Source organism: Gymnoscopelus microlampas (assembly GCF_963454915.1).
Source record: "Gymnoscopelus microlampas genome assembly, chromosome: 24".
In the NCBI taxonomy this organism is placed as follows: domain Eukaryota; kingdom Metazoa; phylum Chordata; class Actinopteri; order Myctophiformes; family Myctophidae; genus Gymnoscopelus; species Gymnoscopelus microlampas.
Genome location: NC_139961.1, coordinates 8,952,731 through 8,971,189, shown reverse-complemented (window position 1 = coordinate 8,971,189; position 18,459 = coordinate 8,952,731). Strand labels below are relative to the sequence as shown.

General features: G+C 40.9%; 1 protein-coding gene across 2 annotated transcripts; it reads right to left on the bottom strand.

Moving 5' to 3' along the window:
- Positions 1-1,796: 1,796 nt before the first annotated feature.
- pln2 (phospholamban 2) lies at positions 1,797-8,171 on the bottom strand. 2 transcript variants are annotated; one of them, XM_084050601.1, is made up of 3 exons: positions 8,073-8,171; positions 2,592-2,896; positions 1,797-2,139 (listed from the first exon to the last, which is right to left on the bottom strand). In XM_084050601.1, exon 3 carries the CDS (start codon positions 1,966-1,968, stop codon positions 1,807-1,809), a length of 162 nt encoding a protein of 53 aa, XP_083906727.1. In that variant the 5' UTR covers positions 1,969-2,139; positions 2,592-2,896; positions 8,073-8,171; the 3' UTR covers positions 1,797-1,806. The 2 variants fall into 2 exon arrangements, with proteins under 2 accessions (XP_083906727.1, XP_083906728.1); XM_084050602.1 differs by having other exon boundaries at positions 1,797-2,123; positions 2,640-2,896.
- Positions 8,172-18,459: the final 10,288 nt, after the last annotated feature.

Sequence of the window (18,459 nt, the reverse complement as noted above, 5' to 3'; positions counted from 1 at the left end):
CTCTGTACCAAATCTCTTTGTCGAAAATAGCAGATCTACAAGATCTTGTAAGTCGGCTATTTGTGGCCACTGTTTGCCCCAGGATAAGGATGCTAGCTTTCAATGGTTAAAATAAAAGGCACTAGAAATTCATGCATCACTCACTTGGTATAGTCACACCAAAATGCAGTTAAATGCTATTTTGTGCACCAAGTGGGTGCTTTTTAGGGTAAAACCCCCTTTAACAACTGTACGTTGAATTACAATATTCTGCTATTGTTTGTTTTGTTGATTGCATTGCATTGTGCTTTTGTCGTCATTATTTTAGCTTTCGTTACCAGGTGCTCGTCGCGATATGAAGGGAAAGTCAATCCTTCCATATCATAAAGTCATCCTAAATACCATGACAGCAATGGCAGGATCTGAGAAGAAATATTAATCTAATCTATTATGAAATCATGATAAAAAATAATGAATAAAACTGTTTCCCTAATGAGTGATCATCACACCATGCAATAAAACAAGCAAACTGACCTTTAGAGAGGCTAAGGTAGTAAATAAAGAAGTATCTCAATTTCAAAGTCCCCAGTGTATGTGGATTGGAACTCCTCCAGAGTTCGTTTATCTCCAACTCTGATGTCTTTAATGTGTCTTCTTTCATGTGAAGCCAATTTGTTCTTAGTTACTTAGTTACACCAAAAATAGCAGATCTGCAAGCTTGTAGATCTGCTATCTTTGATGTGGAGCAACTGTCGTATACATAAGTAGAATTCACACTTGCATAGAAACCAAACGTCCACCATGCACTCGGCCGAAGGGAAATCCCCCCCCCCCCCCCCCACCCCCCAATTCGGCTTCTGGGCTGCAGGCAGGGCTACTCTACCACATTCGTGACCCTCCTTCCCTCCCCCCCCGACCCCAACAACAAACCAGATCCTAAACGAGCCAACCCAATTCCACCGTCTATATTAGAGCTCTGGTCTATGGCCCCGGGCCGCGGCGTGGCGGTGCGAGCACCCTATAGGCTGCAATGCCAGCCTGACACAGCGTGTCGCCGGTTCGAATCCCCGGTCCCGACGACCCTTTGCTGCGTGTCACTCCCCATCTCTCTCCCCATTTCCTGCCAGTCTACTGTCCTATCAATTAAAGGCATAAACGCCCCAAAAATAAATCTTTAAAAAAATTCTGCCAAAATGGACCCCCCCCTCGCCCCCACCCCCATGATGGCCGAGGACACAAAATAGATTAGCCCAACTCGGGTCAGGTTTACCTATGAAAGGAAGCATGGCACCAATAAAATAACAACCTGAATACGTGAAGGATAATGCGTTAGATTCAGGCCTAAGGTGAATGAGCAGCAGCCCACAGGCACATCACGCAGTATAACTCATGTCAGTTTTGATAGCATGGGCTGTGAAGCTAATGACACATTCAATCCGGGAACGCGTCTCTGTCATTGTAGATTTCTTTGGGCTATTCAAAAATAGCAGATCTACAAGCTCGCAATTTTTTATTTTTTTTGAAAAATCGTGGAAAGATTGTGCAAATCTTTAAATATGTATTTTTTTTAAAGCGAACGTTTTGTCAAATGTTTTGTTCCAGTGGACCTCCAGAAGCAAAGATTTGAGTTAGGCCTTTTTTCAAAAATAGCAGATCTACAAGCTCATAGCACGGCACTCGGTGGCGCACAGAGAGAAAAACAAAAACGACAACTTTTCGACGTCAGATTACATCTTCGTCAGGTGACGCGAGCTTGTAGATCGGCTATTTTTGCCCCCAAATGTCCCCCCTCCCCCCCCCGCTCCCCGCTCCCCAAAGTTCACGTGCTCAGCTGCTGAGCAGGACGATGATATAGATGAGTAAGAGGCAGATGAGGATGAGGGTGAAGTTGACGAACAGCTCCTGCAGGTTCCTCTTGGTCTGAGGGCTCACCTCGATCTGCGACGCGCGGCGGATGGCGTTCTTGGTCATGTGCTGCACGCGCTCCATGTTCAACGCCGCCGCGCTCGCTCGCTCTAGCGGTGGGTGGGTGGGTGGGTGGGTGGGTCGGGGGCGGTGATGGAGTTGAGTTGTGCAGGAGGCGGTCGGATTGGACAGGTTTGCGGAAGATGAGTCGTTTCCGGGGGTCACATGCACTGGGCCCTCTTTTTATCGGGTGTTCTGCAGCGGTGGAAAAAAGTGCTCTTAATGTTTTACTTAAGTAAAAGTGTCAATACTGCGATGTAGAAGTACTCTGTTACAAGTAACGAGTCTGCTGTTCAAAATTTACTTGCGTAAAAGTACAAAGGTATTGGTATGAAAATGTACTTAAAGTACCAAAAGTAAAAGCACAGAAATGTTTGAAAATAGCAGATCTACAAGCTCACAACGCGTCGCGCTGCGACGCGTTGTGAGCTTGTAGATCGTCTATTTTCAAATAGCCTAGGTATAAAATAAGACTAAAGTGGTTAATGCATGTGTTATAATGTAATGATTTATATCTGCAAAGTAATTAGTAACTAAAGTTTTCAAATAATGGTAGTGGAGTAAAAGTACAACATTTGCCTCTGAGATGTAGTGGAGCAGAAGTAAAAGTATTGGAAATTGGAAATACTCAAGCAAAGTACAAATACCTCAAAATTGTACTTAAGTACAGTACTAGAGTACGTGTACTTAGTTACTTTCCACCACTGGTGTTCTGACACAGGGTGATGTGTAGGGTCGGTTTTGGCAGGTGAGGTGGGAATCAACGGGATTACGCTGGACTTGGCTGTGTTGTTGAATGGAATGGATCCAAGTGGATTAGTGGACTTGGTTTGATAACGTGTTGTCCTGGGTTCTCGTTAAAAACAGACAGGATAAGGTGGCAGCTGGCTTGGCTTGGCTTGGGTTGAGTTAACTCCTTTCTCTTCTCTACGGAGAGGTCTTGGATTTCGGTCTGGGAAAGGGGTAAAAGATAGAACAAGAATCAATGGATGGATGGATGATACCTTATTGGGTTATATACAGATGTGCCATTTCAAAACTTCTAATGTCCTGCCATCGGCAAGACAGTACATTTTCAGGGGATTGCCCAGGGGATTCCCAGGGCAATAAATAGGAAGTAGAGCAGCCTTCTTGGTATAGGGAGGTTCCTACAGTAGTTTGATCCCTGCCTCCTCCTGGCTGTGTGTCCTCCATAATAATAATAATTATCCTTCCAGTGTGTGTGAATGAGTGAATGTAATGCATAACGTAAAGCGCTTCTTTGGAGAAAGGCACTATATAAATGCAACATTTATCATTTAATTAACAAACATTCTCCAAACCAGTGTGAAGAACAATCACGTGAACACAAGATCTAGGCTTACGATTTTAGCCATAATGTTTAAGCCCTAATAGAAATTAGTATTTATCTATGCACGTTCCAATCATCTTACCAGTCAACATCTTTAAGTGTTACATGCACAGTGTCAGAAATTATGGTGATGACTCACTTGCTGGTCATTCAGAAATTATGCACTGACACTCAACAAAAGCCCCTTTGTCCCTTAGGATTTCATTAGCATATACCCAGACACTAATGAAGACTGGAGGCCAGAGAGCGCTTTGTCTGTATTAGTGAGTAAACATGATTATGGAAAATTCTCTTCACTTCTCTGTAACTGAAATGTTATGTTAAATGTGAATTAACACTTTAACAAGCACACCTGGCTGATTTAAACCACTTAAACCCTACATATTGTGTTGACCGGTTTCCCGCAGAGGTTTAAACTTTGTCGAAAATAGCAGAAAGCATTATTAGTTTGATTAGAACGCGTACAGAAGGTATCACAATTGCTCATGATCACGACACCAACACCAGTAGCTGTCCCATGATCATGATGAAAATAGTCAACCATTCGTCAAAGATATAGCAGATCAAAAAGCTCACAACATGTCGCACAATGAGATTTGGTCTAGGTCAAGGGTTCCCAAATTTCCAGGCCACGACCCCCCCCCCCCCCCCCAACAAAAATAATCATATTTGAACTGGGGACCCCCCACCCTGACAAGCACTTGGAATTGTAAGCATTACATTTTAGTTTGACTCGGTTCCACAGATAAATATTGTAAAACGCCTCACAGTTTGTTTTTGTGTATTTATATTTTCACAATGTTTGCCTCTTTCTTTCGTAATATTTGACAATTTGGTTTTAAAAAGGTCTTAAAAAAAGTTAAACTTAAATGTGCAGATAGATACCCTGTATACACGTATACTGTATGTTGGTTTGTTTACTGTTGGGTGAGAAAACAATGGACCCCCCCCCCCCCCCCCCCCCAAAATAATTTGGGGGCCCCGAACCCCAGTTTGGTAACCACTGGTGTAGAGGGGGAAAAAAGGAGCAGACCAAGTATAGAGCCCTGAGGCACCTCGGTCAGCTAAGTATATACTGTTTCAATGGATAATAAAAACAGGCTAATACCAGTTCTACCAAGTTATACTGTACATCAATTGACCTTATAGCAACATGAAGTATAATATAGTGTCTCTAGATGTGTCCGACAATACAACCTGCCTGTTTATGACCATAAGTGGAATGACATCAGACGCTTCAGCCGCTCCACCACTCGCACGGTGACAGCTTCTTATCGTAATGCATAGATAATAAGCATCAGAGTGGTGGGAAAAGTACTCAAAGGTCTTACTTGAGTAAAAGTATCAATACTGCAATGTAAAAGCACTCTGTCACACAAGTACAGTACAAGTCCGGAATTTCAAAATTTGCTTGAGTAAAAGTACAAAAGTATTGTCATAAAAATGTACTTAAACGTAAGTATCAAAAGTAAAAGTACTAAAATGTTTGAAAATAGCCGATCGACAAGCTCACGACGCATCGCATCGCGACGCGTTGTGTAACTAAAGTTTTCAAATAATTGTAGTGGAGTAAAAGTACAATATTTGCCTCTTAGATGTAGTGGCGTAGAAGTAAATTAAAAGTATAGACAATTGGAAATACTCCAGTAAAGTACAGTACTTGAGTAAATGTTCTTAGTTGCGTTACACCACTGATAAGCATATAGCTCTGGTTGAGTGGACCTGTAATGAAGTGCTGAGCAACGCATAATGCATCGTAAGAGTCTCCATAAGCCTTCATAAGGTCTTGTGAAATCTCATGTCGGTTATTGTGCATTGTGCATGTATCTCTCTGTTTGTAGATAGGCTTAGTGTACGCATAAGTCATTTTTATAAGCACTCCTACTATACTTGAAGCTGTCATAAAGGTGTTCATTCATGGCAACCACACTCCATCCATTATGTTAACAGAATGCAGTGGTGGAAAAAGTCCTCGCATTTTTAACTGAAGTAAAAGTACCAATACCACAGTATAGAAATACTCTGATACAAGTAAAAGTTCTGCATTCACATTTTACTTGAGATAGCAGATCTACAAGCTCACGTCGTCTATTTTCAAACAGCCAAAGTTTAAATAGGGCTGAAGTGATTAATGTATGTTTTTTTTTATAATCTAAATCTGCAAAGTAACTAGTATCTAAAGCTGTCAAATAAGTCTAGTGGAGTAAAAAGTACGTAAGTAAGTAAAGTTGCGTCTGAGATGTAGTGGAGTAGAAATATCAAAAAATTGAAATACTCAAGTAAAGTAAAAGGCTCAGTATTTGAGTGAATATACTTTAAAAGTTACTTTACACCACTGCCATTATGTTTACAGCATGCACCATGGTGTTCAAAAACTCTTTATAGCCTTTCATCTAAAAATGGGTATATAGTGAATATGAGCTACTGTGATACCAGGCCAAATAATGTCAATAATGCACAATGAAGGCTTATAGCAACTCTTGTAACTCAATATGACTTCTTTGTAATGATCTATGAAGGCGTCTATAATGCATGGGCTTCATACTGTATAAAGTATGTCGTTGAAAGATTATGAATGTTCTTTCTGATGTTCTTTTCCTCTCACAATAAGATCACATACGTACTGTTTTAGAAGTGGAAAATTCCAAACTACTAAAAGAGACAAACAGTTAGCAATGATGCCATTTTATCTTATTTTTATTTCTATTTTTATGTTTCCACGATGTGTTGTGTGAGCTTTTAGATTTAATTTATTTTCTTTCTTATTTTTTTGTGAAAATAGTTATTTTTTATTTGCAGCCAGTACTACTGTATTACTGCAAGTGAAGCATGCGTCTAATAATTGCCTGGTGGCAAAACACCAATCCAGAAAAAATAAAAAGTGAAACAGCAGAGTTTTAAAATAGCTCACAGAGCCTTGTGTTAAGCCTGTTTACAATACAGTCTGTGAGCTCTAAGCCATCTACCACTAGAGACCGCTCTCTGTGTGTGTGTGTGTGTGTGTGTGTGTGTGTGTGTGTGTGTGTGTGTGTGTGTGTGTGTGTGTGTGTGTGTGTGTGTGTGTGTGTGTGTGTGTGTGTGTGTGTGTGTGTGTGTGTGTGTGTGTGTGCGCGCGTGTGTCATAAGACAGTGAGATACCAGTCATTCCATAACTGTGTGTCTAATCACTGCGTCAACACCAGTAGCTGTCCCTTTTAACACCGATGGAGACACATGCCACATGCACACACACACACACACACACACACACACACACACACACACACACACACACACACACACACACAACCTCTTTGTTTGCAAAGAGACAGACACAGACAAATTGGCGTAGAAATACACAAAGATATTTGACTTGTGTTAATGAAATGTGTTCATTTTGTAGTCCATCGTCAATGACTCCTCATCTCTAGCTATAGTGGTGATGAAGTTCAGCTACAGGGACTTCGCTATTGTAGTTTAATTAAACTTCAATATTCTACAGTAAGTTCCATTTAGCTGAATGTAAGTGCAGTCTTTGGCCAACTGTCTGGTAATAATTGCATATAGCGCCGTTCATGTTGCAACAATATTGTATGTACTGGATGTCACTCTTGGATATCTTTACTGTAAAATGTCCAGTGGTGGAAAGTAACTGAGTACATTTACTTAAGTACTGTACTTAAGTGACATTTTGAGGTATTTGTACTTTACTTGAGTATTTCCAATTTCCAATACTTTTACTTCTACTCCACTACATCTCAGAGGCAAATATTGTACTTTTACTCCACTAGAATTATTTGACAACTTTAGTTACTAGTTACTTTTCAGATATATATTATTACATTATGAAACATACATTAACCACTTTATCCCTATTTTATACATAGGCTATTTGAAAATAGCCGATCTGCAAGCTCACAACGCGTCGCATCGCGACGCGTTGTGAGCTTGTAGATCTGCTATTTTCAAATATTTTAGTACTTTTACTTTTGGTACTTTAAGTACATTTTGTTGCCAATACTTCTGTACTTTTACTCAAGTAAATTTTGAACGTTTGAACTTTTACTTGTAACAGAGTATTTTTATATTGCAGTATTGGTACTTTTACTTAAGTAAAGAATTTGAGTACTTTTTCCACCTTAAATGTCTCTATTGATGTCCTGTTAGACAGCAAGCTGTCACCGTTCACTTGTCACTGTTGTATACCGACTTTTTTCTTTGGAAAGAGCTAAAATAGCACATTTAAAAGCTCACAATACGTCACATCACAATATGTTTTAAGCTTGTAGATTTTGCCATCTAGATTTTTGCTATTTTCTCTTAAAGAAGTACAGTACTTGATTAAATGTACTTACTTTACACCATTGTGTATAATGCATTTCTTTTAGTGGCGATGCAGTGTCTAGTAAAGTCTGAACGGTCTGGACTCACTTTCAACATATTCTATAACCAGATGATTAACTGACATATGAACTACACAACCTCACTGGATGACGTTCAAAGGAACTAAACTGACCAACTAACTAACTTATTAACCACCTTACAGTTTAACAGAGAACCCAACTCACCAACTAAGTGATAACATTACTGCAAGCTCAGTTCCTATACACCTCAAATCCAGAGTGTTAGGGTGCGTTCGGAAATTGCGCACCGGAGCGCACTCGCCTATCAGTCTGTATTGGCCAGTGCGCTCAGTGCTGTATTTCCGAACGCACCCTTAATGTAACTCTGAAAAGCATGTCAGAGTTGTATTAACACTGGATGTTTAATGTGTAACGTTAAAAAAATAATTATTTACCTTTCAAAGTGAGAGTAGAGTTGTTTGATGAGGATGAATATTGGTCAGATAGTTGATGTTGTCTGAGGGTGAATGACTCCTCTATTGAACAGAGGAGAGGAGGAGAAACAGAGAGGAGAGGAGGAGAAACAGAGAAGAGGAGGAGAGGAAAGCAGCGAGGGAGGAAGAGAGGGAGGGAGATCATCGCAGTGAGAGGAATGGGCAACCTGGGGGAGGCGTGTGCGCGTGCGCGCACGTGTGTGTGTGCACGTGTGTGTGTGTGCGTACGCCCAACAAGTGAACCGATTCCATTCCAGTCTTCCATTCTACAGCTTACTTTGTGCTCCAATGTTAGCCTAAGCTCTCTGCATGAATAAGACAAGTGCAATCACCTACAATATTGTGATATATGATTAACACCTATAAGTAACTATTACAGCCTATGGCAGGTAGCATAATACATATACTTATGTGACTACAGTAAATATTACCAGCCCGTAGCACTTGCCATAGCACTTGACGACCTTGCAGGCTTATGCAAAGGTTAAAATGTAATCTATGTTATATAGACAGATGCCAGGTTCATGTGTTGACCTGGCATCCTACAGTTTGTATAGTTTCAATGTAGGCCTACGGCATTTTTTGTTTTGTTGATATTATACTGTTTAGACTGATAAAGGTTATTGGTTTACCTATGATCCTAGATTACCGTTATTATGCATGTGATGTATTACCTCGTGTTTACCTTGCTTACTGTAAATCGCTCTGGAATGAGAGCGTCTGCTAAATGTCTGAATTGTAAATCTAACTTGTATAATGTAGAGAACCTGACTATCAGAACTTTGACATGTTTGCCGTTGCTGCTCTCTTATTTTTAACGTACTGACAGACTTACTGAAATCATTACTGAAATCATATAGCCACAAATTAACCATCTGTTTCGTTTTCGATATGTATATAGCAACAGGATTTAGAACAGTGGTTTAGAACAGTGGTTCTCAAAAATAGCAGATCTACAAGCTCACAAAGCGGCAGTGATTGATTGATTGAAAATGTTATTAGGCAAAAGAATGTAAAACAACACAGTTACATTTATAATGCTTTTGTCTAAAAGGTCCGGCCAAAAAAGTCCTTGCGGGCTTGTTTCCGTTGGGGTCCTTGAATTAATTTCATAGACATATAGTAGCAACCAAACAGTTAAAAAATCAACAAAGAAGACAGAGGAAAAAATATATATACCATTATGCACAAGACAGGCATGAGAAAATTATAAAATAAAAAGTATGTACAAAAAAAAAAGGGGGGGGGGGTCGTCTGTCTACAGGGAAACTGGTACTAGCTCCTCTTTAGGCCTCCAGAAAGATGAGTTTTTAGGGCTGTTTTGAATGAGCCCAGCGAACTGCATTTCGTGCTGTGCCGCGACTTGCGCTGTATGCTTGTACATCTGCTATTTTTGAGGGAGAAAAAAACCTTGAAAGGGTTTGAAAAATGTGGATTTCTTTAAACATAAATCTTCTCTTCTGGGGGTCCCTGGCACAATACTGATTTAGAAGCTCTTATGGGTTGAGATAAATCTACTCAGCAGGCGCTAATTCGTTCCAGTATACTTATTTGTAATGGTATACTCTTTATTCATAGAATCGTCAGCTAACTACGGTTTACAAAGCAAAATACTAAAGCGCTTGGATTCAGACCTGTCACTGTCTGTCCATAGCAGTAAATCACATATTGAACTGAATGTGTGCTGGACTCTGCAGAATGTGGGGGCAATCTAATGTCATTTGGCAAAGTACATGCTGTGTGTGTGTGTGTGTGTGTGTGTGTGTGTGTGTGTGTGTGTGTGTGTGTGTGTGTGTGTGTGTGTGTGTGTGTGTGTGTGTGTGTGTGTGTGTGTGTGTGTGTGTGTGTGTGTGTGTGTGTGTGTGTGTGTGTGTGCGTGCGTGCGTGCGTGCGTGCGTGCGTGCGTGCGTGCGTGCGTGCGTGCGTGCGTGTCTGTGTCTCTCTCTCTCACTGGGGAAGGATCAAGAAAAAGCATCCAAAAAAAGTTAAACCATTTCTGCATGCCACAGAAAATGATGTACGCCTGCCTTATATGGTGATTTAGTGTGTAAACATGCTATTAATCTGCCTTATATGGTGATTTAGTGTGTAAACATGCTATTAATCTGCCTTATATGGTGATTTAGTGTGTAAACATGCTATTAATCTGCCTTATATGGTGAATTAGTGTGTAAACATGCTGTCATGCTGACATACTATCAGATTATAGAACTATTTTACACTTATTTTAATCAAAGAAAATCACTTAACGTACCTTTAATGTCGCAGAATGCATAGTATAACATAATATAATGCATAACATAACGATACACAACATCGCAACATAATATAACAATAATTGTTCGGTATTGGTTATTAGATATTTAGTTCATGCATGCTCATTTGCAGAAATATGAACAGTAGTATAACAATATCTGGGATGTTTCGGTATGTTGATTGCATTCTTTGTTCAATGTAGTCCTAATTTGACAGCCATTAGACTCCACCTACACCTGTACAGTATAACCAGTGTTGTACAATCACAATTTGATGTGAAAACAGAAGAATTCTCAACATGTTTAACCGAATAAGACCTGGAACGCATCTGTGTCACTTTTTAATTTGAACAAAAAAACTTTATTTTACACTTTGGCTATTTTTGAAAAATCGTGAAAATGTGTGCAAATCTTTGAATATATATATATATATTCTTTTAAAGCCAACATGAACTCAAATCTTTGCTTCTGGGGGTCCCTGGAACAAAACATTTTGAGATGGGGGTCCGCGGCCAAATTCATATCATTTTGGGGGTCCTTGACATGAAAAAGTTTGAAAACCACTGATATAGAAACATACGTTTTTCAGAAAACCGTTTAGGATTTAGAAGACATTTTGCAGAAACAATTACAATATGGAGATGGAAATTAAAGCTGTACTTTGTAACTTTCCTTGATTTGTACCCGTTTATCTGCGCAAGTGCTGCCATTTTTTGCATTGAGCTAATAGAGCCTGCCTGCTTGCTCAGGGGAAACATTGAATCTTGACCTTAAAGGGATAGTTCACCCAAGAAATTACTTTTTTTCTATCGATTATTCACCCCATGGAGACTTGAATTCATGGATATTGTTTTAATTTTGTCTCATTCCTAAGCCAATAATATGACCAGCGGACCAGTAGGCAGCGGTTCCGGTAGGAGACACAAAGGAGACTCTTTGTGTCTCCTACCGGAACCGCTGCCGGTCATCAAATTATTGGCTTAGGAATGCGACAAAAAACGAAAAAATCTCCCTGAATTCAAGGCTTCACGGGGTGTGTAATTGATCGAAAATAAGTAATTTTATGGGTGAACTACAGCATTCCTTTAAGGTCAAAATATATGTCAGATTTAAAATGTAATCTATGTTATTTAGACAGATGCCATGTTCATTTGTTACATTACAGGTGAGACATGACCTTTGACACGATCTAAATGTCATACAACCACCTAAATGTATAAGTTGGCTCACTGGAAACACTCTGCTACGCCAGTGGGTCTCAACGTGTGGTCCAGGGACCCTCATGGTTCCTTGGGGGGGGACCCGTAAGGGTCCATTTGGTTCCATTTGTACACTCTCAGAGTTATGGGGGTCCTTGAAATTAAAAGGTTTGAGAACCACTGTGCTACACGAAATGGAACAGAGCCTTCATTAGTATCATTGGTAAAAACCTGTGAAGGAAGTAAGGAATAGGCCCAATTTCATTCCAATGTGCACTGCTGTGCATATAGAGCAGCCTATCATGTCTGCTAATGTGTTTGTTTTGTCTCGTCGCTTCCAATTTCACCCTGTATGTATGTATATTGCCGGAATTCGCTGTCTATTGAACGCGCTAACAGTGTGATTTTAGACCCGAATTCATGCACCATGCAATGAGAATGAACGAATGCATGCTTTCTAGCTCATGGAGCACAGAGGCATCAGATATAGGTGATCAACAATATGTGGTATTACAGCACAGATGTCCAAAACTGTTACCTTTCAGGATTCAAATGAAAAAACATCAAAAGCAGCAGATCTACAAGCTCGAAACGCGTCGCTTCGCGCCGCGTTTCGAGCTTGTAGATCTGCTGCTTTTGATGCTTTTGTGTGTCGCTGTAGTTTGATCAAGATCATCAAGCAGGGTGTTAATTTACAACAAAAACACAAACGGTCAAAATATGGAGATAAGTAAGTACCGTAAGTGCATTTTATTTATAAAGCACCTTTCGAAACAAGTGCTGTACAATTGAACACAAAATACACACAATTAACAAGATACAAACGGGGTATTATAGTACAAAATAGTGAAAAAGTACAAAACGGCAAGGATAAAAACAAAGCATTGACCTATGTGAGTCAAGGTAACTTCATAGGACAAAGTGCTTACGAAACAAATGTGTTTTAACTAGCATGCTCTTAAAACCTTCAGCAGACTCAGCATTTTTTTAATGCCAGGGGGAGGGCGTTTCAGCAAACACGGGAGATAAGAGGATATAATGTACATGGGTCACTGTACAGTAATGTACAATCCCAAAGTTCAACATTGGCTCAAAATGTTCTCTGTTCATCGAATTCTGCTACAGCTAAAGCAGGCTTTATATCATCAGAGCAGAGTCTGCTTGTAGCTAAAAATATGACCATTTAAAAAAAAAAAAGAAGCTGTTTAAAAGATTCCTTTTCTTTTTTCCTTTTTTTTTTTCTTTCGGAGGCTCAGAGAGCAGCTCTTCAACCTTACATGGTGATACACTGAACTACTCTAGAGAGAGAGAGAGGGAGAGAGAGAGAGAGGGAGAGAGGGAGAGAGGGAGAGAATGTGTGTGAAGTTGCCAGTAGCAGCAACAAGTGTTCCAGAGCAAACACAGCTGATAGTGGTAGACCTCATGTATTCTGTCTGTCTGTCTGTCTGTCTGTCTGTCTGTCTGTCTGTCTGTCTGTCTGTCTGTCTCTCTGTGTGTTTTTCTGTCTGTCTGTCTGTCTGTCTGTCTGTCTGTCTGTCTGTCTGTCTGTGTCTCTCATTCGCTCTCTCTGTGTGTGTCTGTCTGTCTGTCTGTCTGTGTCTCTCTCTCACTCGCTCTCTGTGTGTGTGTGTGTGTCTGTCTGTCTGTCTGTCTGTCTGTCTGTCTGTCTACTGCAGATCTACAAGCTTGTAGATCTGCTACTTTTGCTATTTTTTTAATTTTTGAAAAAAAACGACGTCAGTTTTGGACATAGTAAGAGGTTAATTTCCACCCGACAGAGACGATATTCTATCTTCATAACATGTCCCTGTGCACTCACAACTGTCTGTTATCCTCCAATCACATTTGTCAACGTGATATCAATCCTACACCTCATACTGCAACTCTCTGTGTGTGTGTGTGTGTGTGTGTGTGTGTGTGTGTGTGTGTGTGTGTGTGTGTGTGTGTGTGTGTGTGTGTGTGTGTGTGTGTGTGTGTGTGTGTGTGTGGGGGGGGGGGATTTGCGGGTGTTGGTGAACAAGCGTCTAACACTGATAAGCTTCTGGGGAACAGACAGACAGACAGACAGACAGACAGACAGATGCAGGAGTGTAACAGAACGGCTGCATGACAGCTGCCTGTCTCACTCTCTTCAGACGTGTCTGTCTGTGCGTCCGTGTGGCTGGTCTGTCTGAACGGTGTCACACAGTGGGACTGTAGATCGGCATAAAGTTAAGCTTATCAAAGACTAATACAATGTCGCTTGATCTGCGTTTGCTATAACCAAACACCGTGCCATTTTGTTTAATTAATCCATAACACAAGCAGATTGCTGTAATGTAAAGTTATCTATGACCAGCAATGTGTGAGTGATAATTCTGTGAATCAAATATAACTTTATGCCATGGCAACGTCGCTCTTCCATGGGCAGAGAGGGAGAGAGCGTAAGATTGCACCGGGGATAATGGCTTGCGCAGTCTTCTGGCATGGCGATTGGTTTTACTTCGCCTGCCAGAGTTATTTCAGATTTTTTGCTGTTGTCTGCCAAAGATTTTTCATTGAAATTTAAAAAGTACTCAGGAGCTGAGATACATCATTTTTAAGTTTTAGGTTAACAAGGAAGTGGATGGGAGTCTTTTCCTTCGAAAAATCACCTTGGTCTTTGGGTCAAATTGGAAAAACATTTTGTTTTGTTTTTTCAATTTTTTTAAAATTTTTTTAATTTTTCAATAGAACGCATTTATGCGATCTTGGCGGCCAAGTGCGCTATTTAATAGATCGCATTTATGCGTGATTGGCAGGAATTGAGTTAATGTAACGCCCAAACCACACCTATGCATAGTGTAACGGGTAGCACAGGTGTTTTAGGGATAAGGCCGGCGTCCGAAGATAGCAACTTTTGCACGGGAACGCCCCCTTGCGCAATGCTAAATCCCCAAATAGTGGGTTTAGCCACTTGGAAGTTGGGGCCAAGATAGGGCCCTAGTGTTTAAGGCAGCTTTTATTATATTTGGCACCATACACAAAGAGATCCGGGTACGAGAGCAGCCGATGATACACACCTTCATCAACCTTTCTGATGCTGCATGAAGGACCTTGTCTCTGGTACTCTTACCTGTACCAGACCCGCCATTATGGCTGTCAGATGTTCTGGTCTTGTACTGTACCTACCCAGAGCCTTGTATTAGAGAGTTGCGCCAATGAGGGGGCAGAAACAGCGTTGGTTCACGTGGTTCATGTAAGCTGGAAATAGTTACCAGGAGCCGTAGACTTCAATGCATTCCATGAACTTCCGGTTTAGGGCTTTGTCACTATTCGCCAATTTAGACGGCTACAGTATGTTGAAGACCTGGCCCAAAGAAGTGAACGCTAGTGTCAGAACTCTCTCTCTCTCTATGGGTCTGTACCTCAGTCTTCTTGGTGAGACTGGTGCAGGTATTGTTTGCTCTACAGTCTACATGATACAGTACATGATAAGATATACTACCTTTTATTTCTGAAGGAAAGTATGTCATCTGTATAAAAAGACAGGGATTTATGAACATCATCATCTGTTTGTTGAGCAACATTTAGTATGCATTGAAGGTCTTCTGCTGTGGGCTGTTTGACATATGGATCTTGCTTCTTTACTTTTTCTAAATGTTCACCACAGATGATACAACGATTTGGATCCAATGTGTGTTCATCACATAACATTCTGGTAAAAAAAAAGAGAACGATACACTTCAGAATTTGTACAGTAACTATAGTATGTTGTATTCCTTTACTGTTCCACATTACTGCTCTATACAGTAACCATATTGTTGCCAGTGATACTATAGGCTCCGTTCCATTCTGGTGAAACAGAGTCAGGGTGCGGCTACGGGACAGGCTCTGTTACTCTAACTGAAACTTTAAGCTAAGTCACTCCCCAGCAAGCGAATTAGCTACTTGATTTGGCAAGGTCCTTCTCATCTTTTCACATTTCAAAATATTTGCAATGATACCTGTCAGTTTATGAAGAAGCCCATAGCGTAGGCAATAATATACAGATCTGTCATTTGGTGGAGCCAAATGAAACTAATCGGTGTGATACTGTAGATTGCATTAGGACTGTTTCATGTTTTCCCCATTTGGGACACCATATACGTTTAGTGACATAGCTCCATGAGTATTAAAGCTACGTATACACAATTGGTATCGCTGGATTCAGTAGAACCACACCTTTCCAACAAGATATCATAAGTGTTGCTATGACAATCCATGTCAGAGTCACTACAAAGTAAAGAAAATATTCTACATAGATTTATATTTTCCGCCCATTGTAGGTATGTTTTCAAATGGCTGTATCTCCTATTTCCATTCAGATATTGACATTTGGTCTTTTCTAGAATGTAGAGGGATGTCCTGGCTTCAAGTATTCCAAGTTTCAAATCTATCAGAGCTTCCATTGTGACTCTACATGATGGCCAGGCTTTATTTTTAGTTTGGGGGTGTATAACAATATATGTATATGTATACACATTTCAGCACTTTTGCAGTAACATATTTTTATACAAGAATCCATTTCATGTATGGGAGGCCTTAGAAATGAGGAAAAACTATGTAATGTTTGGTTCTACCTCCGGTAGCGGTATCTCGAAACTAAAGCCCTTTTTTGCTGTTTGTCACTGCCCTATCTGTGTCATTTTATAGATTTTAGCGTTGGCTATTCAAAAATAGCAGATATACAAGCTCACAGCACGTCACTTCGTGCCGCGCTGTGAGCCTGTACATCTGCTATTTTTGAACATTTTTGAAAAATCTTGAAGGTGAAGGTTATTCACCTTGTTCTCGGCCCTTCTCCAGGGCCGCGCCATTTGCCCTGTTCTGCTGCTTCAGTCAATACCTGGTCAGTGTGTTGCCAGATTTTGCAAGAGAAAAAAGCGGCAGATCTATGAAAACAAGCCCCAAAAAGTTGTAACACTCTATATCGGCTGAATAGCAGATCTACAAGCTCACAACGTCTCACATCACGACACGCACCCCCCGCCCCCCCCCCCTGTATGCTATGTAAGCATAGCATACATTTCAATATGAATGTGTACCAGTGGCGGAACAACTGAAAGCCGGACACTGACCAGCCCCCCCCCCCCCCCCCCCCCCGCTTTAGTGTTACTTTATTCTTTATTTCGGTTTCAGGGTTAGGGTGAGCATCCAACAGTGTATTTGGGTGCCTCGAATATATTTGCAGTTCCATGTAAGCTGGTGAATCTCTGGGAAAGTTGCTGAGAGGCGGCCGGAGAGGCGGAGCACGCAAAGTGCGTCTAATTCTAATAAAATAAAGGTCCACGTGATCTGACGGCAGCCTACCAGGCCTACCCCGCACGCTCCGCCACTGATGTGTACTGCAGCCAGGGCCGGACTTACCATTGGGCTAGGGGGGGGCTGCAGCCCCCGGGCCTCCAACTGGGGGGGGCTCCGATTTTTTTGGTAAAAAAAACATTTTTTTTAATTTAAAAATATATATTTTTTTTTTGATCAAATATTTTTTTTTACGATGAAATTGTAAAGTATTGCAATCCAATTCAAGAGAGATTTATGTTTAGTTATTGTATATTTAGTTGTTTTATGGTTAAAACATCGAGAGCCTCTGCTATCCACACTGTCACTGACACTGAAGACAGTGCCTGTAGTGGCTGTCAAAGCCTAATCCGCTCTTTCAGCTATAAATATGCATAGTTAAATGTGAAGCTCTTTCTGCTATAAATATGCATCCATATACTACTCCACTTTGGACCGAAATAACCGAATTAAACCCGAAATTAAAATAAAAAATTAAAAGAAAAATAACCCGAATAACCCCGTACGCACGCGCACAAACGGGGCAAGCATGCACGCGCGCTGCGCGCGCGCCAGTGGGGCCTCGATAATTACTCTAGCCCACGGGCCTCAACTCCTATAAATCCGGCACTGACTGCAGCTGAACATAGAGAAAACTAGTCTGCAAGAGGCTGCTCAGTCACTGTCTGTCTGTCTGTCTGTCTGTCTGTCTGTCTGCCTGCCTGCCTGCCTGCCTGCCTCCCTGCCTACCCGGCCTACCTACCAGAATAGCTGTCCAGTAGTGGGGATGATAAAAGATCTCACTCTGGTCAGCGTTTTAAAAGTATAATCCAATTTAAAAGCACTGGTTTCCACTTTGTTTTCCAGCTGAGAGCATCGAGCTCTTTGATTCTGCTCATGATGTGGAACATCATGATATCTACGGTTAGGATATCTACAGTTAGACACGTCGTCCATTTGTGTGTCAGAGAAAGCGGGTAGTCAGACATGTTTGAGAACCACTGTCACATCACATGTGAGTTGGTCACTGCAGTGCAGACTAATGTCATTTGGCAAAGTGTATCTCTCTCTCTGTGTGTGTGTGTGTGTGTGTGTGTGTGTGTGTGTGTGTGTGTGTGTGTGTGTGTGTGTGTGTGTGTGTGTGTGTGTGTGTGTGTGTGTGTGTGTGTGTGTGTGTGTGTGTGTGTGTGTGTGTCTCAGGTCCATGTATGGTATAAGGTCATGATCCCATAGCTCAGGGCCATGTTGTGGAATGCACAATTGTCCGATGAACATCAGTTATGAATAGAATGAGAGGGAGGGAGAGGCTCATTGCTGGAGATATATTTAATAGAATGATAGGGAGGGAGAGACTGCACTGGTGAAGGTTATATTTAGCATCCTCTGCAACAACAACCATGGTAATTGATTCATGCCTTTTAGTAACACACTGCACCAGCAAGCACTTTATTAACCTAGACCTGAGGCCGATTCTACAAATGACTTCTAAATCAGTAGTTCTCAAGGACCACAGATTTATGTATATTTGGCCGCGGACATCTGACATTTTTTTTGTGCCAGGAACCCCCAGAAGAGAAGATTTGTGTTAAAAAAAATATATATATATATATATAT